This window comes from Xiphias gladius, chromosome 5 (assembly GCF_016859285.1).
Source record: "Xiphias gladius isolate SHS-SW01 ecotype Sanya breed wild chromosome 5, ASM1685928v1, whole genome shotgun sequence".
NCBI lineage: Eukaryota > Metazoa > Chordata > Actinopteri > Istiophoriformes > Xiphiidae > Xiphias > Xiphias gladius.
The window spans coordinates 8,277,442-8,303,313 of record NC_053404.1 but is presented as its reverse complement, the minus strand read 5'-3'; the positions used below and the strand labels follow the sequence as shown (position 1 = coordinate 8,303,313).

Genomic DNA, 25,872 nt, shown 5'->3' with positions numbered 1-25,872 from the left:
GATGCGACATCCACATCCACAGGTTTTCAGAATGTTACTTTTTTAAAATGTCTACATGCTGCCTCCATATTTTTGTTGCCCCCCCCCCGCCCTCCCCCCAGTTGTTTCTTTAAACAACTGTTACATTATTTGCCTTGGATAAACTTGGGGCTGCAGAGAATTCATAAATCACTTGGATCACTACCTACTGATCCTAAAGCCCCTCTGAGGTCTATCATTGTGTGCTTTTTTGACAAACAAAACAGAACTTCGTTACTCTTATTTACTCAAATTTTTACAGTCCCTTCGGAAAATATTCAGACCCCATTTTTGCACACTTTATTGTGTTACAGATTTAATTGTTAATGAATAAAATTGACATTTTTGCCCATCAATCAACATTTTCTTTTAAGGGATATTTTGAAGCTTATTTTTTCAACACTATTGTCAGTTATTGGAGCCATAAATCTGAACAAAGAGGAGTAAGGCGTGACAAACAGTGTAGACCTGTCAGTCAAAGTCCCCCTCCAGTCACAGGGTGTTTTGCTTATTGTTATATCATTTGGATGTTTTAGCTTCACTTTGCAGAATGATGTATGTGCAGAGTTTGACACTAGAAGGCTACACGTGGGATTTGTGAATCACTACTGGTTTGGAGCCAACTGTGGTCCAGTATATACTTACACAAGTGTGATGTGGAAACTTGACACCTACAGTGCACATATAGAATGGACTTAAAAGTAAAGTAGGAGACATCTTGTGCACAGCACTTCAACTGAAATTAATAATATTTACATATGCATAGATTCTGGATTTTTCAATGAAGGAGAATGAGTAGATGTCAGATTTGGAATTTTTAACAAGTTAGTTGAACTTTTTTGGAAAAAGCATATCAGAAACACATAATTATTCCAAGCAGAGTATTTTTATGTCTTTAATAATTTCTGGAGGGGATCTTTAAGCAAGTCACTTTTCACATGACATGTAACCAAAAACAACATGTAGGTGATGGAAAAATATAAAGCTTTTATTTTACTAAAGAATGAAGTAGAAACCACTGCTGATAACATTGCCTGGGCTGCTTTCAATAGCAAAGAGAATAAGTAGTTCTTACTTTTCCTCCATAAATTCAACAGATCAAATTCAACCTGTTAGTGATGAGTTTACAGAAATGTCTGTGTTATCCTCACAGTTTGTTGAGAGCCTATAACTTTGTGTCTTTCAGTGACACCCTACCTTTGCAACCATGTCTGCTCTTATTTAAGAGCAAATGACATGGCAATTCGAAAGATCAGAGCACTGTGGACCAGAACACAACTGGCACTGGTCATTACCTGAAGTTTAGATAAATCTGTCACAGAAATTACTAAAGGTTAACTGGGTGTCAGAGTTTGGTTTTTTTTGACAAAAATGGTCTGTGCCTTAAAAAAAACAAACAAGTTATGGCAGTACAGAGGGAGAAAGACTACTTTGTTCTTGATACCTTGCCAGTGTCCAATGGAGTCACAGTTTGGGAGAGGGAGGTAGAGACAACTGCCAAAACCCTCTGGAGGAAACACCCGCTGAAGGAAAAAAGACAGAGAGAGGGGGGTGAGAGACAGAGACAGAGAGAAACATTTGCCTAGTATAATTCGAGGAGCCTTGACACCAGACCTGGACAGAATGTACTTACATTCAACCAGTAGGAAAACAAAGAGATGTTTCCCTGTGCTCTGCCTCCCTCCTTTGCTGATGTTTCTCTCTCTGCTTGTGTCACTTAGGGCTCCTATGCCTTGTTTGCTTCCTTGTCCAGATAACATGACTTTTGTTCTCTGCAGCATCTTTATATGGTAAACAGGGAGTGAGGATGGTCCAGGAGTTTTTGTGGTAAGGAAACCTCTCTTATTCTCATCTCCTTTCAGGCTAAACTCTATAACACAGCACTCTGCTGGAATTCCTTCTAACATAACTGTAAGATATTCATTGTAGGAAATGCAATTGCAACACCATCATAGTTGTATTTAAATTCTAATTTAAGATTAATTTTAAATTGACACTTGAACAGGTTTATTTTGCTAAGATGGCAGTGTTTCAGAGGCCAGTAACTTTGACATCTCCTCAGTTTTACCTATAACCTACCTTATACAAAAAATGTTAACCTTGGATCAATACATCTACATTGTTCCCAATCTCAGATTAATGCTTTATTGTTGGTGGAACAATCCTTGGAAAACAGACCTGCACGTTTTAACACAAAGAACTTTCTAAGCGACCAAATTCTGCTTTGTTCGGTAACCTGACCTGGGCTGCACTCAGCATATTCCCTGTCAAAACAACAAATGTCTTATATTTACCCTGTGATGGGACCCTTTCTCTCTCTGGTGCTGCTAGTTCACTTCAACTCATGCAAACCTGAGGCTGCAGATTATTTTAGAACACACTCAGGTTTTGAGGCGTCTATTTATGTATGTAGACACTGCTGTGACTGAAGATGGCGTTCGTGCCGTGAGGGTTTCTGAATATCATTGAAAGTTATCTGCAACACTTTCTGTGAAGCCCAGTTCTCTAACATACCTTCATAACACACTATAATGGATGACACATTGTAAAGTCTGAGAGATGTCTTGACTATGGTGTCATGTTCATAACTTTGTTTTGCTTGGAAGGTTTTTAGATGTTATGAACATCACAGTGTTCTCTATAACAATAATTGATGGAGAATGTTGGTGTATCGTAATGGCTTACCATAATATATTTATGACTGTTGACTGTCTGTTCACCGTCTGTCATGTGTTTATAGGCAGGTATAGTGTGATTGAACAGATTTCATCATACTCCTAGCAAATATTAGCCAAACCATTCAAACATGTTTAGTCTTGAAAGCAGTCAGGACGTTTGCTCTTTTATTTGATTAAATTTCAGCTGTCTACAAAAATTTCACAATATCTTTTGCCTGTTGAGTATGGAAGATATGATCAGGTCAATTCAGGGAAACCAGTGAGAGCAGATTAATCCTGTCAATTCCATTCACTGAGTTAGGCTTGCGTGTGAACTGACTGATGAACCTAACTATCAATGATGATATTAATTGTCCTATTTCTTACAAGCAAAATTAGCTTGTATTGGCTGGCTGTAATCCTACCTTGCATGTTGTTATAGATCCAAGTAATGTGTGCATTAAGTTTGGTTGCGGCTAACCTTTGGACCTGTCTCTGTTAGTGAGTTTACTATTACCATTGTAAATAGTTGTCTACATTATTTATTGGTTAAGATGTTTTTATACATAATACAAACAGCCCATATTTTGAGACAATAAGTTCCTTTAAGAGGCAGAAATGGAACACAGCACAACAATGCAAAAGCAGTTTTTATGGAAAGGGATTTAACCGGTTGATAGATGACTGGAATAAATGTGTGTTTGAGAGATACAGCTAGAAAGACAGAGAGAGACAGAGCAAGAGAGAGCACATAACATTCACTTGAAGCTGACAGTGAGCTGTCATAAAGGCAAGTAACATTATGTTGAGAAAACCTGATAACCTTATGCAAAATGGGCAGAGTGATTAGAGGGCATTTCAACAGCTGTCCTGTAATGTGTTGTAGATATGAGCTTCATAGAAACCTTATATCTAAGTTGTTGGTTCAGGCAGTGGTAACAGCTTCTGGACAGATAGTTAGACACGTAACTGCAAGTCATATTTACCTGGCAAATAAGCCTCATCTCCCCTTCTGCACAGTACACAGCACAGTTTGCATAGAAAGTGAAAAGGATCGGAGGAAAGTTATTACAACAGCTTGATTCATCAATCATCAGTCTCAGGCAAGAGTAATAAACCTCCAGGTGTCAGTGTTAATCTCAAAACTGAGATTAATTTAAACTTTAAGGCTGGGGTTCTTCTGTCTTTTCTTATTGTTAACAAATCCCATGCAAAGACCAAAACCAACAATGTGCTAGACCATCTCTTAGTACTTTCTAACTTTCCTACCCTCGCAAGTATATAGTTTTGTAGGACTCAATCATTTCCTAAAACAGCTGTCCATGTAGTTTTAGCAAATAATACTCAAATGGGAGGAAATAGTGCATTGTTGAGGCCTATTTTCAGTGGCTGATTAATCCACATTTGGTGCTCTTGTTAGTATTTGAGACAGCAGGGCGGTGTATTTTGGAATGAGTCAAAATAAATTACAGTAAGTGTGGCTCATTGACGTGTTTTTAATAATTGTTGGAAAACAGTGGAGCTCTTTGGCACAGAGGCATAAGATATATTATGCTTTGGATACTTAATAATTAAATTAGTTTATCAATACAAATGTGACATCATGCAGACTGAAGCTTAAAAACAGATTGCAATATCAGTAATCAATAAATAAAGACATAAAAAAATTGTAACCTTTTGTTATGTATTGTACCTATTCAGGTGGAGCAGGTCAAGTTCAGCTTTCAGCAGGTGGAACAGCTCAGCAACTTTAGGTAACTCTGGACCAGTCAGGTTAGACACTGCCTTACACACACACACACACACACACACACACACACACACACACACACACACACACACACACACACACACACATTTCAGATGGAACTGTTTATTAGTGTATAGTAGTTATGTACTCTGTTCTGAATGATGCTCTATCGGCTCTCTATCCTGTTGGTAGTGTGATGGACATTCTCAACCTGTGGAATGAAGACCCGGAGGAGGTTCTCCTAGACCTTGGCTTCGGCTGTGAGGAACCTGACCTACCTGGACGCATCCCAGCTCGATTCGTCAGTCATCAGTCTCAGGCAAGAGGAATAAACCTCCAGGTGTTTTTAGAGGCCCAGAAGAATCGGCTAGACCTGGAGAACCCAGATGTCAGCAGTAAGTCTAAGTTTTAGCACACGACCAGTGGTATACGTCTATGGAAAAGCATTTCCAACAAGTGATACATGTATGACAATATTTAATTGTACCATGCAATCTAAAACTGGCATCGTGTGTTCTGTTTAGTTCTACAAATTTTTGGAACTTGGCTGCAGGAATTTGTTCCCATTCTGCCAGAAGACCATCAGTGAGGTTCATCAGGTTATGTTGAAACAGGAAAGGGCCAAACACAAACTGTTGACCCAAATTTGGAAGAACACTATTGTCTAAAATAATGTATGCTGGACCATGAAGATTTCCCTTTGCTGGAACTAAGGGGCCCAAATGAGGAACAAACAAACCCGGACCAAAAGTACAATGAAGTATGTGAAAACGGGTGTAAGTACAAGGTTTCTAGCACGCACGTAGAATGTCCAGATCAACTGAATTTATGTATGCAGTCAAACACAACTTGCAGATTTGTAGAGCACAATTACATTTTATTTATCAGTTTTGCTCATCATATGATCAACAACAGATTTACACCTTCAAAGATGGTTGTTGCAACTGAAATAGTTAATTTGAGATAATGTGACAAAAATATCCACATTTTACTACATTGAAATCAAATATATGAAATGCATATCATATACAGAAAAATAACAATTAAAGGTACAACAGATTAAGTTATGAGACCACAAATTAAAAAAAACAACATGAAAGTGTAAATTGTAGCCAGACATTAGAGGAAGAAAACATGACAGTGTTTGATCTTCACATTATTTCTGATAATGGTAAAACAAAGTATGTACATATGTGTATTTTATCTAAGGGAGGGGTAATAAACACATATTGTTTAAGCTTTACAAGATTTTTTATTTTTATTTTGTCAGTTTCATTTTTTCTGTCTGATTTTAATTTTAGGGGTTTGTTATTCTGCACATATACACAGTACAAAGTTATATGCCTATGTACTGAGTAACAACACACACCAGCAGTCATTTACAGTTTGCTTTTAAAATTCTGAAACATTAAGTTCAAGCATATCTTATTTGGGGGTGAGGTTATGGTGGTGCCTGGGTGTTTGAGGTAATGGAGGTTGTGGTGCTTGTGGTTTTCATTTAATATTTGGATTTGGTTGGTTATGACAGTCCTGGTGGTGTTTGAAATTCTGTCAGTGACATTATGTATTAAAAAAAAAAATCATGGTTTTAGAAATGTCAGATCTGGTATAATGTCACTGGATAATGCTGTAGGCACTGTTGTCAGTGAGTTACTTGTTCCATGACCACCATTAGATCTGCCTACTGTATCTGTTTCAGATTTGTTGTCAAACTCTATCCTCGTTATCTCTCTGTCTCCTTCAGATCGTTTTAGGCAACTCAAAGTTCTCCAGCAGGTAACTACAGCATTCTCCTCCTTGATGGGGTCTTCCTCCTCCTCATTCTCTCTCAGAGCACTGCTGGGAAAAGACCTGCCTTCTGAGGCCTGGGAGAGGAGGAGAACCATGGGCATGCTGTTTAGACGAGCATCAAAGAAGTTATTCAGTCAAATCCACAGCCATAAAACCCAGGACCTAACAACACCTACTGCTATCTGTTCTTCTTGTGCTGCCATTGAGTCACTGCAACCTCCACCCAGCCTTGGAGACAAGAAATTCCCCTTAAAAAGATCCAAACCTGGACTTCTGGAGACTGTGTGTCTGAGTCCGCTGGCAGAGGAGCAAGGAACTGGTCCAGACCCTCAGCCCCAGCCTCAGGTGGTTTCTTTCATAGGCCGGGATGGAGCACTCAGACCTTGGCCCCTGAGGGAAGGTCACCCCTTGACAGCCAACACTTTTTTACAGAAGAAGAAGAGCCCAGGGCAAGCCAGCGAATCATTTGAAATGGAAGAGGCAAGTCAAAAGCAACACTAACTCTATTATAGCAAGGTGATTGTCTGTAGGACTGTGATCAGTGTAGTGTTAATAAATAGTAATAATATAGTTAAAATAGTATTCATATTTAAGTGATACCTAGAATCTACCTTTAGGATTCCAGTGCTTACCAAAATGTTCAAATCAGTCATTTCATCAAAATACTCTTGGATTTTAATTTTGTAAAATTTGTTTGTTTTATAATTTTACATAGAAAAAAATATTAATTGATAAATGCAGTCATGATTTAACAAAATGTACAAGAGTTTTCTTTTTTCCTGACCAACCATATTTACATTTTCATACATATATAACTGCTTCATATTGACTTACATTTTGGAGGAAAACATGTAATACATGTATTTTTTTAAAATAATGATATATTCCATTTGAATCTACATGCAAAATCTTCATATGTCATACATATTTGCAAAACATTTTCAATTATTCACTTACTCAATCTGCATCCTAGTTCCCCTTGGCCCCTGTCTCCAGCTCTTGCTCAATTTCCTCGATCTACATGTTCTCCCCGTCATACCTGCCATTCTCCTTGCGCCCAAAAAATGTCCCCAGTCTCCTTTTTTCCTTACCTGAAATTCCCTCCCCACTCATACACCTGAGCCCAGTTCCTATTCCAGCCCTTTTTCCCCAGTCAGTGTCAGTTTGTCTACTTGTATTTCTGCTCACGCTCCTGTTCATGTGCTGTGTTCCTGTTAAAAGTGTGTATTTTCCTGTGCTTCTTCCTACCTCTGTTCCTGTCTGCCAGCTTTGTTCATCTCATCTGCCTGTAAGACTGTTTTTCACTATTAAAAGTGTCCTTCACTAAATCAGCCTGCCTGTGTCTACATTTGGGTCCTCAGCCTTTGCTGCTTCTAGCAGTTCGTTACAAAAGGACGGTGGTCTTTGTTAAACATTGAAAAGACAAAGCTGACATATGAGAGGATGCAAAACTCAGCTCGCAGTGTGGTTTGTGCTTTGTTGACCTTCTCACTAGTAATTTTCACTGTAATATAAGAAGAATGTCAGACTACTTCCTACATTAGAACAAAATGTTGCCAGTGAACATTAGGTGTCCTCTAGAATAAAAGAGACACCAAATATGATTTAAAGGGTTGAATGAATCAACACATTTCACGTTTTATTTTTCCCTGCTGTAGTCATATTACTTCCCTGCAAAGTTTTTGAATATGGTCCTAAATTATATCTTATTCCAGATCCACAGTTCTGATGACAGTGTCACAGGGAGCTACATGGGAGGAGCAGAAAATTTAGGTGTGTCATAATGCATATAATTATTTAATAAAGTTTTAAAATTTTTCTCAATTAATAGCAATGTTACAGCATCACCCTTTGCTGAAGCTCCTAGTGAAAGCTTTTGTTAAAGGAGCCAGTTGAGCTGTAATGACACAGCTCTGAATGGCTGTTAAGTTACTGTATGTAGTTTGGCTGCTCGGACAGTAGCAATCCAGGAAAGATTAATGTCTCTTCATAGTCCACATATCAAAAGAAGAAATTACTTGAAAAGTGTTTCAGGATGAATACTTTACTGATGACTCAAGTGTTCAAAGACTATGCCTTTAAATTATTTGTCTTTCCCCTCTATATACAAAATTGGAATCCCACTTCTCTCCTCTCCTCAGTTTTTTATTTCTGTGCCCCAACAAATCGCTGTTTCTCCGTCACTGACTCTGTAATCAATTTAAAGCACAATCAAACATCTTCATCATAAAACTGCCTATCTGACACTTGAATGAAACTTTTAGACACAGAAACTTAATTTTTACAACACAGACTTTACCAACTTCAGACTACATCATTTGCATACAGTTTCAACATCATGGGACAATCTACCATGATGCAGAAATGCAGAGTCATTAGAGGCTTTGGTCATTTTCACATTGGGATTATTGATGGTTATGCTGCATGTCACAAGTTTCCTGTCAGGACAAGAAGTTATGGAGATGAGTTTGAAGTTTCACCATTCATAAATGTTCTATTATGTCAGCCCTAATGGTATCATGATTTGTCAAATGCAGTACTAATGTGAAGAAGCGCTTCTTGGTTTTACTGCCTTGGTCTATCTATCCCTCGAGTGTTTACTGTAGCCCATTCACCTGAGGGAGCACCAAAACAAATTATAGTATCAAAGAGCCTGCAATGGGACATTATTGACATAAGGAGCCATCTTAGAGGACAGTCAGATATTATGGGAAGCGCGCCTATTTACCATCTTAACCAGAGCTAGATGAGGCCAGCAGTTTCCGCATTTCAAGTCTTTGTGCTAAGCTAAGCTAAGTACAGCCTCAATCTTTCCCTTGTATTGGCCACATAGACATGAAACTGATATCCTCTCCTGCGCCTCACAAATTGTAATTTAGTGCTGGATATAACAGATTTTGTTAAGTTATGATTACAATGCACTGTCCCTCCTTTCCTTTTTCTTTCCCTTTCCTCCCTTGTGTGTGTGAGCAGTGCGAGGTGTTATACGGACCAACAGCTGCCAGTCAGAGCGCAGTGGATTTCTAGAAGAGCCCTTCCTCCTGTCTCTCCATCAGCAGGCATCACCAGGACCTGATCTCATCAAGGTCTTCTTCCTTACTAGCGCTTAATCACTTCTCTCACAACTTCCCAACTTTAGGGAAGTGCAGTGCTAAATCACTATACCGCTTTCAGTCACTCACACTGGCTAGAGGACAGAATGTGCTAAATCACAAAAATCCAATGTATGCACTCATCAAGCACTTTATTAGGAACACTATACTAATACTGGGTAGGGCCCTTCTTTGCTCTTAAAACAGCCTCAGTTCTTCATGGCATCAATTCCACAAGATTTGGAAACATTCCTTTTAGATTCTGGTCCATACTGACATGATTGCTTCACATAATTTCTACAGATTTGTCAGCTGTACATGCATGCTGTGAATATTCTGTTCTACGACATTCCAAAGGTGATCTATTAGTTTCAGAACTGGTGACTGGGAGGCCATTGAAGTACACTGTATTCATCGTTATCTTCATGAAATCAGTTTGACATGATTTTTGCTTTGTGACATGGCGCATTATCATGGTTGCAGTAGCCATTAGAAGATGGTTAGATTGTGGCCATAAAGGTGGTCAGCAAAAATACTCAGGTAGGCTGTGGCATTCAAATGCCTACCACACATTTTTCACTAGTGTTCTCTCTTTGGACACCCCCACTGCCTTCCATGCTGTCCAGGCATGGACAGATGTGCAGATTCATTTAAACACTCTCATTAAGAAGTTATCAAATGAGGCTCTTCATACTGTCCCAAATGAAGTGATATCCATGGTTGTCTCAGAGATGACACAAAGACCTACACTGATCTTCTCTTCATCTCCATCTTTCCCTCCCCTGTCTAATGACTGACAGTCACATGACTGTCTCCCTGGGATGGCTTACCAGACTGTGTCAGTCTCTGTGGATAGAGGATTGTGGCCTGATAAGGAGGAGGAGGTACACAGGAAGAGAAATGAAGGTTTGGGAGGGCAATCAGACAGCCACCATGGCAGTCTGTGACCATCAGTATGAGTTATGGTATGTGAACAGTTGGTTCACTTTTTCAGTGTGTTGGATGTGGGAGAACTGGGCAGGTGTAAAGACCTGAATGGAAAAATGTGTCACAACACAGTGCAATGCTTGCTGCTGCATATGGGGGTTGCTTTACAGAAAGATCCGGGTGCTCATGCTGGTCATAATGCTTTGGCTCGTTAGTGTATTTCTATCTATTTCTTACTTGCTTTAACATCAAAAACAGAAAAAAAAACATGTAAATGACATAAACCATAATGTGAATTTCGCTTTATTTAAAAACAGTTTATACTACAGAGAGCAGAAGAGGGACAGAACAGACGTATAACGCCCTGAGTACTGGCTGTGTTTGCCGGCACAGCCGGGACTGTTTGACAGTGAAGTTAAGTAGAGAACTCTCTAACTTTGTCTGTGATCACTCATTTTAAATGTGGATATAGCCGATCACAAAGCTACTGTCATTAACTTGTATTTGTGTTGATTTTGTCGGATGAGGTCGCGACTTTTTGGGACAACAGCCAGGGAGTGTCTTTTAATTTTTCTTCATTCCGGACTTATATTTTATTCCAGCTTTCTCTATTGGGATTTAATGTAAAAAAAAAATGAAATCAAAAAGACTGCTTTTGTGTGTGCAATGAAGAGGTGTCAATTTTGAGAACCACAATAAGCATGCGATTTTATAGGTTTAGTTATTAATGGTTGAACACTTTCTTTTCAATGAGCGCATCATTTTTCACTCACCAACGGCAGCTCCACCTTCACTTTCCACCTTAGCATAAAACAGAACAACAGTAAAATGTAAAATTTTATGTTAAGTGTCTTTGATAGCCTATAAGTCAAGTTCGGCAACACATGTTGCCAGCTTTTTCTGCTAATGTGTGAATTTAAATGAAACACGCTAACTGCGGCTGTTTACAATTTGGAATGTTAAAATGATCAGTTTAATAATGCAGTGTGTAATCTTCATGCGCCGAACGCATCCCTAATGTTCTTCAATGCATCTACAACACTAGTGATATTATCAGAGTTTTAGGAACCAATGTATAACAGGCATCGCCAGTTAAATTCAAAGCCACACATAGGCCACCTTGTTTGGCCAAAATATAATCAAGAGCCATATCATGTTTCAGCAATGTCAGTCTGTGACTCCTTTGAGTGTTTGACAAGTATTCAAACCCTTTTATAGTCTCATTTGCAAAACCCTGCAAAGTGTAGGTGATATTATCAATATGATCGGCCAAAAATGTTACACCATACCATGGAAATAGTCCTATACCCCATTTCTCTCCAAGACTAATCCTCCAATGGTAGGACTCCAGATTATAAAATTGTGCCATTTCCCTTTTCTTCCTACCACCAGAAACAGCAGTAGATTTGACCTCATCAGGTGCTTGTCCCTTCTGGACCACCAAAACTTCATATGGAAGCTTTAATCTTGCCATGTAACAGCATCCGGTCCATCCATATGGCAGAAATAAGTATGCTTTATCACCACAAATCCACCAAATGTCTCTGAAATTCGCTATAGTCACATTTTCAGGCAAAGTTTGGTTCTTTATCATCAAAGTTTTACTCTGTTTGCAGTGTGGTGTATGAAAGGTCACTGTATATAAACCATCAACAGTCTTGTGTTCACGCCCATTAAATTGCATCATATATTTATCACAGTCTGCTATTCCCATAAACATACCAGGGCCATTATGTGTTTCATTCGAACAAAAACAGTCTTCAGCCTTTACAGGTGTCACTTCCTGTCCATCAGGAACTGCTGTGGTCACATCCTCGTGTTTGTCGAGTAAGTTTAAATATGGCAAGTTTCTCAACCAAGAGCAGTCAAATCTGGGTCTAAACAGATGTACTAATAAAGCCATAACTCTATCTTCTCTTGACATCTGCTGATACAACAGCCATGATAGTGCATAAGATTGACACTTAGGAAGCAGCGGTTCTGGTACTGTGTCCATAATTGCAGGCCCTTTGCCTGGTGGGGAATTCTCACCACACGTGGGTAATTCATGTCCTTAACCGATCTTACAGAATGAGTCAATTGTTGGAACCATAAATTTCTACCCTCCACGTAGTTTCTCTCTTCTGTAATGCTCGATAGGATTCAGTTATGTCGTCTGGTGTCTGGTCAAGGTCATCAAGGTCATTGGTCTTATCTGACAGAGTCCTCTGAATTGTTACAGATGAGTTTACATCAGTGTTGTCCACTATTGATTCCCGAATTTCAGATCTCTTACTACTACTGTTCAAGCTAACCTCTATTTGCAACATTGGCTTTTGAGTCCCATTAACAAATTCCTCAGGTGGCAAAGGTACCATAACAGGCGTCTGTGTCCTGTTTACGAGTTCAGTCAATGTTTTATTTGTGGCTGCCCCTGTCACAACCTTACTTATAGAATTTCCCAAAGTAACAGATGTTTGAGTTGTCACCATCATTGTTGTACTATTTATCCCCTTCTGAGTCGTAAATAAAGTAACAACCGGAGTTGTCATCTTGACACTCTTAGTCACTTCTGGAACTAAAGTAGTATGTATCACCTGTTCGCTATGTATCCCCTTTGTAGTTGCTGTGGTAAGTTGCTCCTGAACTTTTCTAACAACTGTGGATACTTGAGCAGGAACAAAACTTATTATCACAAGTGTCACTTTGCGAGTTACATATCCCTCTATCCAATAATTTTGAAATGATACAAATTTTAAGTGTGGTTCATAATAAGTGCATGTATATTCCCCTTGATCTTCCAAAGTAGCATTTCTCAAGACAAGCGAGTAATCACCCTCTATTTTCATCCACTTCATGTCATTGTACAATACATACTTCCTTCGATCATGAGGCACGTCGACATCAGGTCCTGTTAATACTACGTCTTCACCGCGATTATTTTTCCACTTAGGAGGATTATTACCACCAACGTTCCATTTACCACATTGACATGGAAGATGAGCCACGCTGCCTAAATTTACCCTAATCACAGAGTTCGAAGAAGTTGGTGTCGGTGAAGTTGTCTGAAGTGCAACTGTTGTTAAGAGCAATGCATTTGTACTTTCAGTAAGCTTCAGAACTGGAAGAATAGGTTTCTGTTCCTTTTTCCCAGTTTCTGGCCAGAGAGTTGACATTATAGTTGTTAACTCTCCTACTTCTTTAACAACTTGAAGTTGTGTGATCTTACTTGCATTTATTACTACTAAAGTCACTATCCTAGTTCTAAACTCTGTCTCTGGCCCCTCACTCTGAACTTGTGGATCATAATAAGAACACCTATAATCACCTTGATCCTCTTGCTGGAGCCCTGGTACATAAAGGCTACAGTCACCTTCAATCTTTATTCTCCTCTGATCATTAATTAACACATACTTCCCTAGTGGTGTTGCTCCCAACAGATCAAGAACCTTGCCATGGTTATCTTGCCACTGAACTCTGAATTTCCCTTCGCCAGTATTCTCTCTCGTACAATGACATGGGAGCTGAATAGACTTTCCCAAAGGCACTTCAACCCTAGTTCTCGTAACCTCTTGGTATGACCCTTTGCCGAACTGGCCTTGGACTCCTTCGTCCGACTGAATCTCTGGATTCCCCTGAAATGGGCTCACAGCCCTCTGGTGTCTTTGATGCATCATGCCCCACAGAAATGGGCTCTGCTGTTTCTGGGACATATTGGAAATCAATGTCATCAAATTTTCTTTCCTGTTCATTGACTGCAAAGTCATCCCTGGCATCATCAGAAGTGTGCTCAAGCTCATCACCATTGTCCCCAACATGGACAATCTCCTCCTCAGGCCCTTCAGCCTGGAGGTCTTCATGGACCTCTGCTCCTTCTGGATGTCGTTCCACATTTTCTTCCAGCTTTCTTAAGCCTTCAATATTTCTGCTTTGTGAGCACGGTGCCTCTTCTCTTGGCGCTTTGACACAATGCGATAAATGATACCACGTCGGAGATCCTTTAACCTGGACCACAGTTCCGGTACTGCCAACAACTTCAAATGGTCCTTAATGGCGTTCGTTAAACCACTTCCTTCTGAACACCTTCACAAACACCTTGTCTCCAGGTTGCACTGTGTTCCTCTTTTGTACATCAAGCCTCTGGCACTTCTTCCTGTCTTTGCCTGTCAGAGACATACACGGATATTCTTTCATACCATATATGTTACATATGCTTGCATTATATCTTCCAAAAGGGCCAGACTCGGACCCTTTCCGCTTGTTCGCAAACAAGGCGTCGGCATCCGCCTGCCCATGACAAACTCATGGGGTGTCATACGCAGATCACGCAGCTCACTTGAGCAACACACCATTTAAGGCCAGCGGAAGTGCAGCTACCCAATTTAGACCCATGTGGCGGCAAATTTTAACAATTCGGTTTTTCAAAACGCCATTCATTTTTTCGCAAATTCCTTGGCTTTGCGGGTGATAAACTGCTCCTAGACGCTGTTTAATTCCCAGTTTTTGTAAAATCAATCTCACCATTTTATCCACAAGCTCTTTCCCATTGTCTGAAGATATCCGATCTGGAAGTCCCCATCTACTTATGACCTCTCTACACAAAAACTTGGCAACAGACTGGGCATCCTTCTGCTTGGTTGGACAAGCCTCAGGCCACTGTGAAAATAGCATATATCTCTTTCCTCCAACTGGTTTTATCATGTCAACAAAGTCCACAACTAATTCACGCATGGAACCTCTCGGAGTTGGAATGTGACCAGGAAGAATTGTCACACCCCTTCGAACATTGTTCTTCAGGCAGATGACACACCTGCCTATGACATAATCAATCTGCTCAAGTAGGTATGGAGCCCAAAACCCATACTCTTTTGTAATTTTTCTCCTAACTTCCCCCCTTGCAACATGAGCTAATCCATGTGATTCCTGAATCAGCAGACCTAGCAGATCTGGAGGTGCAACCATCAGCCCCTCATGATTTCTCTGCTCCTGTGACTGCCTTTGCAGCTTCATCAGCTGCTTTATTACCCTGTGCGCACTTAGCTATTGCAATTTCTCTAGGTTTCATCAAAGCATGCAAAAATTTCATTATCTGAGCATGATGGGGAACCATCTTTCTTTTTAAAGCCCCGGTTCTTCCATACCGATCCGAACAAATGACACACATTATGTGCATATGCAGAATCTGTATATATCGTCACTCGTTTACCTTCTGCCAACAGACACGCTTCAGTCAGCCCCACAAGTTCAGCAAGCTGTGCAGACGCAGGCTGTGGTATTACTTCGGCCTTTTCAACAACAAATCCAGTTCCCTGAGCTCTTACCACTGCATAGCCAGCACTCAATTTATCTCCTACACGATAGCAAGATCAATCAGTCCAAAACTCCAGGTCTGGCTCACGCAATGGGAGAGCTTGCAAATCTGACCTGAGCCTCGAGTATTTCTCTGCTTCTTGAACACAATCATGTGGTTCACCATCCTCTGGAGTTGGCAAATTCTCAGCAGGATTTACTGTGGCACACCTCGCTAGGGTGACATCTTCCTGCTCTAAGAGCCTATGATAGTCTCTGATTCTAGGCATAGTCAATGTATATTTGCCATAGTTCAAAAGATTCCTGAGACTATGATGAGTAACAATTGTCACCGGATAACCCATCTTAACAGATGATGCTTTGTCATACATCAAAGAAACTCCCAACATTGCTCTGTAGCACAATGGCAACCCCAGCTCTACTTCTGAATAGGCAGTGGAATAGTATGGAATGGGTTGAGGACTTGTCCCCATACCTGTCGGCTGACAAAGAACTGCACATGCATATTTACCCACAGTGGAAGTAGACACATACAACAAAAAGTCCTTAGAGTAGACCTGTAGCCTCCTGTAACGTCTGCTTAATAGTCTCAAATGCCAAAAGGCTATCTTGTGTCCAGGAAAGATTACAATGACGTTGGGCATTCCCGGTGTCTTTAATCATAGCCCTCAAAGGCCCTGTTAGGCTAGCATAATCCTCTACCCATGCTGAAGAATAAAACAGCAATACCAAGAAATGTCATAATTTCTCTAACTGTTCTGGGCTTTGGAGTCTTTTGAATGGCTTCTAAATGACTGTCAGAAATACATCTGTGTCCTTGCATTATTGTTTGACCCAAATAAACTACCTTCTCCTGAAAATACTGCAACTTTTTCAGAGAAGCCTTATGCCATTTTTCCGCCAGTATCTATAACACTTTAATTGAATCCTTGTGACATGTTTCCTTATCCGGTGAATAGATGATTATATAATCCACATACTGAACAACAGTGCTTGTCAGTATCTGATCTATTCCTTCCAAATCATCCTTCAATACTTTATTAAAAATGTAAGGACTATGTTTAAACCTTTGTGGCAATCTCTTGTACTCGTAGAGCTGTCCCTTGTATGTAAATCTACCCTTTCCTACTTTAACTTCTTATTTTCTTTACGTCTTTCCTTCTTTAACTTCTTATTTTCTTTACGTCTTTACTACACTACTCCCCCCTTTTGCGTCGCCCTAGCAACGCAACAAAACCAAATTTAGAACGGAGCACCGAACCAAACATCGACACATCATGACATGCACACACAAATGATTCTTTGCGGTGTGACCAACCAGCAAATACAACAGCCTCAACAAACAAACCAGCGCCCCAAGAATGTGAAGAATGCTCACCTTAACTGCCGGCGTAGAGCGGGAGTCGGCACGCTGATGCTGGTGAAGATGCTGCAGGGCACAACACGGCCAAGTTTGTGACGCCAAAATTCTTGTAGTTTATTAGATGGTGTTGCGAAGAGGATAAAGGAGACTCCGCTGACACCGTCTTGATTGCATATAATGGTTTATTACAAAGAAGTACAGCGTCAAGTCAAGCATCTGCAGATCTGCTTGTGAGAGGGTGTGAAGCCGATGAACCACTCTGAAAATCAGTCTTGACCACCAACTCTTAAATAAGGCAGTTGTTTTCCTAACAACTATCACTAACATATGGTTTCAATCACAAAGCATAAACTTTCTTCCCAAACTGTGAGGCACCCTCTGAGGACCTTTGACCTAGGGCCTCTATATAAACACAGCTCTACATATATAAACATACACCTCATCATTTTAGTCAGTGAAACTGTTTCTTTTGACTAGTGATCTTGAGTTTCGTATTGACCAATGGTCAGAAAAGGAGTGAGTGAGTTATTACATATTCATCTTCCAATGAGTCACGATGTTTGCACTTTGATATAAACAGTATATTTGTTGTCACATTACCATAGTCCTTGAGATGGAGTCCTTTTGGAGCGAGGACCATATTAACATACGAATGGCTCATTTTCCTGTTGAGCTTGTGGCGCTCTCTTCTCATTCAAGTCTTCTACTCTCCATTCTTGGCTTTTCTCATCAACATCCATAAATGACACTCTCATTAAATTCGTGATGAATTTGTAATGAAATACAGAAAAACAAAGGCTTATTTTATATCCCTTGTATTGACATGTTTCGTTGGTGAATCCTCAGCTGTGCAGAATATTACATATCATTGTATATTAACACATCAATCTGTTATAGTTTTAACATAACTTCAAAATCCATTCTGTGTTACAGCCTTTGATAGGTCTTAAACCTTCATAGAATTCCTCACATTATAAATGTCTTTGTAGAGAACAGGGAGTTCTCTAGGATCATCTAATCCTTGAAAGTACTATAATGTTGCTACTGAGTAGGAAGATATGTTGTAATGTAGACTATCTGTACAGGATGAATCCTTTATATATGACATTAAGACATGATCTAAAGACACACAGGGTAATTTAAAAAGAAATTTACAGTTAGGTACATAAGTATTTGGACAGTGCCTCAATTATCGTAATTTTGCCTCTGTACACCACTACAGTGGATTTGAAACAAAGTATCCAGAATTTCAGCTTTAATTCAAGGGGTTTAACGAAAATATCACATTAACCATTTACAAATTACAGACATTTTTATACATGGTCTCTCATTTTCGAGGCTAAAAAGTGACTGAACAATTTACTGACAGTTTCACATCTATCCAGTTTCATGGACAGATGTGGCTCATTATTTCATGACAAATTCAGCAGATAAAAGGTCAGGAGTTGATTCCAAGTGTTGAATTTGCATTTGGTAACTGGTAGGAGGTTATGATTAGACTAAAAAAGCAAAACAAACCTATCAGACAGATAGCAGAAACTTTAGGAATGGCCAAATAAACAATTTGATACATTCTTAAAAAGAATGAATGCATTTATGAGCTTAGCAACACCAAAAGGCCTGAAAGACAACTAAAGTGGATGATTGTAGAATTCTTTCCCTAGTGAAGAAAAACCTCTTCACAACATCTAGCCAGGTCATGAACACTCTCAAGGAGGTAGGCATATCATTGTCAAAGTTTTCAATCAAGAAAAACCTTCATAAATGTAAGTAAAGAGGATCTACTGCAAGAAACTGCAGAAACCCTCTTAAAAAGCCTGCCCAGTTCTGGAAAGATTATTTGAACAGATGAAACCAAGACTTACTTGTACCAGAATAATGGGTAGAGAAGAGTATGGAGAAGGAAAGGAATGGCTCATGATCCAAAGCATACCACATCATTTGTCAAACGTGGTAGAGGCAGTGGTAAGGCATGGGCATGCATGACTGCCAATGGAACTGGGTCACTGGTGTTTATTGATGATGTGACTGCTGATAGAAGTAGCAGGATGAATTCTGAAGTGCATAGGGCTATACTATCAGCTCAGACTCAGTCAAATGCTGCAAAACTGATAAGACAGTGCTTCACAGTCCAGACTGTGAAAGCAACCCAAGAGCTTCCCAAGGCAAAGAAACAGAATATTCTTCAATGGCCAGGTCAGTCACCTGACCTCATCCCAACTGAGCATGCTAATCACTTACTGAAGACAAAAATGAAGGCAGGAAGACCCACAAACAAGCAGCAACTAAAGGTGGCTGCAGTAAAGGCCTGGCAAAGCATGTCAAGGGAGGAAACTCAGCATTCGGGATGTCCATGTGTTCCAGACTTCAGGCAGTCATTGACTGCAAATGATTTTCATCGAAAGAATTAAAAATAATCTTTATATTTATAAATATGATGGGTTGTCCAATAAATTTTGAACCATTTGTATAAAAATGGTTAATGCGATATTTTTGTTAAACCCCTTGAAATAGAGCTGAAAGTCTACACTTAAATCACATATTGATTGCTTCATTTCAAATCCATTGTGGTGGTGTATAAATTGGATTTAAAAAGACAAAAATAATAGCTTAGCTCATGTTTACCTTAAATGGAAGGTTAACGTAAGCTAAACTTTAATAACACTGAATAAAGAGAAAAATAAAAAAATATAGTGACAGTGTTAGTTATATATAGTTGCAGTGATATATATATATATATATAGCCCCAATTTGAAATTAATAAAACAGTGGCAAAGTTTGAAGCCTTTATTTAAAAGAACTGAGAGTAGGGGAGAGGTCTGGTACAGAATATGGTGCACATCACTGAATACTGCTTCTCCAGGTTTAGTCCAGGTTTAATAGAGCATCAGATCAGAAATTTATTTTGCCCCGTAAACAATACAGTCAATTCCATTTAAATCAATTCCAGTGCAAGGACTTGAGAACCGGCCTAATGTGTAAAATTAGTAATGCCACTGTTCAAAAATACCACATTATAAGTAAAAGACATCTGCATTTAAAACTTTACGTAAGTTTGAGTACAGAAATGTTATCAGCGAAATCAAATTAAAAGTATGGTGCTGACTCACAGAACATTTGTTGTGGGGTGCGCATTTAAGCACAAGAAAGGTGTTCCAACATTTTATTTGGAACAATAAGGATGGATGGATGATTTTTTTCTCTATGAGTAAGGAAAATATTACAAATTCAAATACCTTCATTATGTACGTAGTGTAGTAGAAGTATAGTAACATGCAAAGGTTTTAAGCTCTAAGGTGAGGACGCTCTCAACAACTACAACAGAAAAAAACTAAATCAAATCAATATTTGGTGTGACCACCTTTTGCAATTAAAACAGCACCAATTGGCCAGTTTTTCAAGGTACTTTGCAGGTAGGTTGTTCCATGCATCTTGAAGAACTTGCCATGGAACTTGTTTTTCTGTGGATGTAGGCTGTCTCAATTGCTTGTCTTTTTATATGGTGAAGCCACTTCTATTCTGTGTTAAGGGTTTAAATTCTATGGCGATGTTCAGTATGCTCAGTGTTTTCAATGTCAGTGTAGTCCGTATAGGGCAGGTTGGTGGATGTGCATAATAGATATGACACAAATTGCCTGCTTTTGTCTATCTCACATTAGCAATCAGGATTGACATGTTTATTAACAAGGATCACCAAATTTCTCTAACTAGTTGGTCTTAAACGGAACTCTAACTTATCGATTTAACTGCCGCAACCATGATCTTTCTCTATCCTTAGCCAAGTGGTTTTATTTGTCAAAATGTAACCACATTCTAACCATGACCCTATTTTCCTTCCTGTGTGTATGCATTGTATGAAAAGCCCTCTGAAAACATTTAACAGTGAGCATTTTACAGATCAAATTCTTGAATGTATAGTGTAAACATGATCCGGTCACTTGCATTTGGTTTGATGAAACAAATAAAAACAGACACTGAATACCAAAAGTAGTTTTTAGCATTCTTTACTTTCGGACACCGTGGGGCGTTTGATTTGTACAACAGTAATAAATTAAGTATCATTTTGCAAATTGCTACGAATCTTATACATTGGTGCTGTGAAATAACAGATAAAAGTTTTCTGTCATGTAAATTCATTTTAGCATTTTAAAACTTTTATTAACATTAATACAACAGACACTTAAATTACATGGAACATTTGTTAAATAAGATTATAAGAGAGATTATGTACTTTTATGTGACAAACAAATTAAAATGGCAGGAAATTTCCTTTGAATTACAACATAGCTGATTTCAACACAGTGAAATTATGTACATTTAAAGTGAAAGTAAATTATGATAACAAGAAATGTATTTAACTTACAGCAATAATAAATAAATGTATATGTAACTGCGTTTAATACAGTAAAATTAGGTACTTTTACCATGACAGCAAATGATAATAGGAAGTGCTGCAAGTATATTGAACTTTTTTTCTCTAATTTTCTAATTTTCAAAACAGAAAAGAACAGTAAAATAACATTACCTGTTCAAAAACATAACTGAAAAATAATGTTTAAAACTTTTTATTTTTTTTACAGTTTAGTGTTAGAACTTGCTAATATTTTTTTGTATTTCTGGACCCACATTGTATAAATGTTGGACCAGAATAAATGTATGAATGTATTATTCTTGAGTTTTCACATTTACCATTGTCTGGGTATGTGGTTGAACAGCAACTCTTTTACATGTTCTTGACAGTACTCTTTGGGTGATTTGGAGGAGATGATGCTGTGTCTTCACCAGTTTTGCTCTGTGTTCAGCAACATGGAGGAGCAGCTCTCTGAAAACCAGGCTGCAGTTTACAGTGCTCTCTCTGACCAGGACAGGTATGCACTCTACTTTATAAAACTGTGTTTGGACCATGACATGTACAGGCTACCATGGTTGTACAATGGGTTTTGGAAACATCGAGGTCCAAGGACTGAGCTTGCTAGCCCCCGCCCCAAATAAGTTTTGATTTCCCTGATTTACATATGTACATTTTAAGATGTTTGGAGGGCAAAATTGGATAACAATAGCTTTCAAATTCATGTAGAAATTGGTCCCTGACTGACATCAGCTCTTTCACCTCTCATCTATTGCTCCTCTCTTCCTGTCAAAACTCTTTCAGCCTGGTCTCCTCCAGTATTTTTCGGCTTGTGTAGACTCTCTTAGTCTTTTCCCTACATGTCTCCTGTGCACTTTCTCTTATAACCTGCTCCCTCTTTCTCATCTCCTCTTGTCTCTGTGTCTTCAACATTACATTCTTACTGTTCACTACTTTGTTCCCCTTCCCTCTCTGTATTCACTGCCTGTCCCTCTCCTGGTAACTCCTCACTTGTCTCTCCTGCCAAAGTGTATTAAAAATTATTTAGTAAAATAATATAAACCTTTTTTATTTTATCTTTGTGTTTAAGTTTGTGTCATTTTGGATTTGAATCATAGAAAAGTGTCTTGAACAATACATAAACATAACGTTTAAAAAAATTATATATTTATATTACTACTATACTATCTTATGATACTATAATTATACTAGGTTTGCGTTATTGTTGAATTGAGCCTATAGGTTCATTATAATTACAAAAGAACATACCTCTGTGGTAATTAGGCCTACATTTCTTGAATGTGATCAGGTCAGTTTTTGTTTGTGTTGAAAAGCACAGGGACATAATGCTAATCCTATCCTGAGCAGTATCTGCTCTTCCTCTCACATCTCCATCACCTTTTCTCCCCCCTTTTTCTCTCAGTCTCCTCATCTTGTCCCATATCACGTCCCTTCCCAAAGCTGAGCTTTGATTGATGCAGTCTTTTCATTCTCCTCTGTGTCAGTGAAGAAAGTAAAAACAGGGTCAGTTGATATTTATGTATATGCAAATGTTACCAGCCTCTGCTAAAATAATCTTGGAATGAAAATAAAAATATATAGGGGCACCTCATTTTAACATGCATTTCAACCCTTTGCACAAACTGAATTGAAAGAAAAGCATTTAAACTTTTGGACAGGATGCTACACTCCCTTTCCCCAGAAACAAAATGCACAAATCTCCTTGTTAGAAAACAGCCCCACAAAAGCATCTAAAGGTTTTACATTAGCTTCCAATTGCATCTTCAAGATGAAAAATTATCTCCACTCTATCTAATTTTTTGAGACACAGCTGTGAACAGTGTTTCATTTAACAGTGAACATCAACAGTGAACTGAAAGAATATTTTGAGAGATATGAGTTTTGGTTGGTATCGGACAGTATCAGGTAATGTACTTTGTGTTTTATAAGAGTAAAAACAATAATAATATATATAATGTGTGTAATTTTAGAAGTAGTAGTCTGTAACCTCATCAGTTTAACCTGCCCTACAGCAAAAACATGCAAAACACACAGTCATGTTTTACAAATCTATTGGTAACAAATTTTTAATGAATTTTTTATATGTCCAAGAAGGTTTTTAAATATGAATATGTATATAACTGTACTGGAAGAGCTGCATGACATCATATAATAAATCCATTAAAGTTAGTGTTTATGAAGTGAACCTGATGAAGAACCAGTCTTTTCTCCCAAACTGAACCAAATAATCTGTTTGTGTGTTTGCAGGGAGAAAGTTTGGGATATTGAAGAGCTGAGGCGAGCAGTGAAACAGGGGGCTAGAGAGCTGGAGATGCAATTGAATGAACTGTCCCATTATTTTGATGACAGCTTGAAAATGGTAACACACTCAGTTACAATAACACACTCATACCTGTTTGCTGGGAGAGTAGTCCCTATGGAAAATATGTGTGATCAGACACTGATGCCATCGGCACAAAAATGCAACTTGATAAAGTGTTGATGTAGTTTAGTCCTGTAAACGACAATGGCTGAATTTGATTGTCTTGATTGTCTGAACTTTTGCTGGGCATAAGCTTCCAATGCAGATCAGTTAAAGTGTAACATAATACTATTAATTATTGAACAGTATATCAATATTCTGATACCATAGTAATGGATCCTTGAAGCTACAATCTTCATAGAACCAATATTACAAAAGTGTTGAAAGAGGAGGACTTTCCTACTCCCTGGACCCCTTCCAGAGTTAGAAATAACAAGTTTATGGGTGTCCTGGTAGCTTGGCATTTTGTCCTGAGGCTGGCACTAGAGGAAAGTTAGTAGAATATCCAAGATGAAGAGAGTTCATCCCCTGGGGAACATGAATGAGCTCAGCTAATTGGCATTAAAGGAACTGCTCTAAGCTGGTTTAAGTCCCATTTATCAGATTGATTTCAGTCTGTGCACGTTAAAGATAAATCCTCCATATACTCAAAAGTTAGTCACGGAGTTCCACAAGTTTCTTTTGCTTGGACCAGTTCTATTCACCTTATATATATTTCCTTCAGGCAATATTATTAGAAAAACACTCCATAAACTTCCACTGTTATGCAGATGATACCCAATTGTTCTTATCAGTGAAGCTCGATGAAACCAATCAGTTAGCTAAACTTCAAGCATGCCTTAATGACTTAAAGACCTGGATGACAAGCAACTTTCTGCTATTGAACTCAGACAAAACTGAAGTTATTGTACTTGGCCCCCAACACCTCAGAAACACATTATCTAATAATCTAGTTACTCTAGATGGCATTGCCCTGGCCTCCAGCACCACTGTTAGGAATCTTCAAATCATTTTTGATCAGGATATGTCCTTTAACTCCCACATAAAAGAAACTTCAAGGACTGCCTCTTTTCACCTACGTAACATTGCAAAAACCAGGCACATCCTGTCTCAAAAAGATGCAGAAGAACTAGTCCATACTTTTGTTACTTCTAGGTTTAAATACTCTCCAGCTGACCCAGAATGCTGAAGCACGCGTACTGACAGGAACTAGGAAAGGAGATCATATTTGTCGTATGTAAGCTTCTCTGCATTGGCTCCCTGTAAAATCCAGAATAGAATTTAAAATCCTCCACCCCACCTACAAAGCCCTTAATGGTCAGGCACCATCATATCTTAAAGAGCTCATAGTACCCTATTACCCCACTAGAACACTGAGCTCCCAGAACACAGGCTTGCTTGTGGTTCCTAGAGTCTCCAACAGTAGAATGGGTGTTAAAGCCTTCATTTATCAGGCTTCTCTACGTGGAACCATCTTCCAGTGTGGGTCTGGGAGGCACGACACCCTCTCCACATTTAAGAGTAGGCTTAAAACCTTCCTTTTTGATAAAGCTTACAGTTAGGGCTGGTTCTAGTTTGGCTTGATCAAGTTTGGCTTGAACCATCCCCTAGTTATTCTGCTGTGGGCCTAGACTGCCAGGGGACTCCCCATGATTCACTGAGTTCCTCTCTCCTCCTCTTTCTCTCCATCTGTACGCATTCATATGGCATCAATGCTTGTAACTAAGTTGACTTCTTCTCTCTCCTGTAGTTTGTGCTTTCTTGTCTCTCTCCTCTCTCCTCCTGTTGCTTTCTGCAGATATTTCTGCCCCAGGTGCTGCAGAGTCTGGATCTGTGACTGCAAACCAATATGTTCCTGCTCAACACCCACTGCTTCAATTATTATGATTATCATTACTATTATTATATTTAGTTTTATTAGTATTATTATTCACCATATTATTATAATTATTCGTTTCATTAATTAATCTCATTATTGTTATACATTTTTATGTTGTACCTGTACTGTGCTATGTTCTCACCCCCCACACTCCCTCTCCTTCTCTCTCTCTCTCTTTATCTCTCAACCCAGCCAGTCGAGGCAGACTGCCGCCCATCATGAACCGGGTTTTGTTCAAGGTTTCTACCTGTTAAAAGGGAGTTTTTCCTTGCTGCTGTTGCCAAGTGCTTGCTCATGGGGGAATGTTGGGTCTCTGTAAATGTAACTAAAAAGAGTAGACCTGCTCTACATGAAAAGTGCCCTGAGATAACCTCTGTTATGATTTTGCACTATATAAATACAATTGAATTGAATTGAAAGTTAATTACATGGCCC

At 38.9% G+C, this 25,872-nt stretch overlaps 1 protein-coding gene across 3 annotated transcripts; it reads left to right on the top strand.

Moving 5' to 3' along the window:
- The first annotated feature begins 1,406 nt into the window (after nucleotides 1–1,406).
- itprid1 (ITPR interacting domain containing 1) lies at nucleotides 1,407–24,158 on the top strand. 3 transcript variants are annotated; one of them, XM_040127264.1, is made up of 7 exons: nucleotides 1,407–1,845; nucleotides 4,377–4,429; nucleotides 4,618–4,820; nucleotides 6,170–6,696; nucleotides 9,190–9,302; nucleotides 21,628–21,755; nucleotides 23,504–24,158. In XM_040127264.1, exons 3-5 carry the CDS (start codon nucleotides 4,622–4,624, stop codon nucleotides 9,241–9,243), a joined length of 780 nt encoding a protein of 259 aa, XP_039983198.1. In that variant the 5' UTR covers nucleotides 1,407–1,845; nucleotides 4,377–4,429; nucleotides 4,618–4,621; the 3' UTR covers nucleotides 9,244–9,302; nucleotides 21,628–21,755; nucleotides 23,504–24,158. The 3 variants fall into 3 exon arrangements, with proteins under 3 accessions (XP_039983198.1, XP_039983197.1, XP_039983196.1); XM_040127263.1 differs by having other exon boundaries at nucleotides 1,409–1,845; nucleotides 4,377–4,448; nucleotides 21,690–21,755; XM_040127262.1 differs by having other exon boundaries at nucleotides 1,409–1,845; nucleotides 4,377–4,448.
- The last annotated feature ends 1,714 nt before the right edge of the window (nucleotides 24,159–25,872 follow it).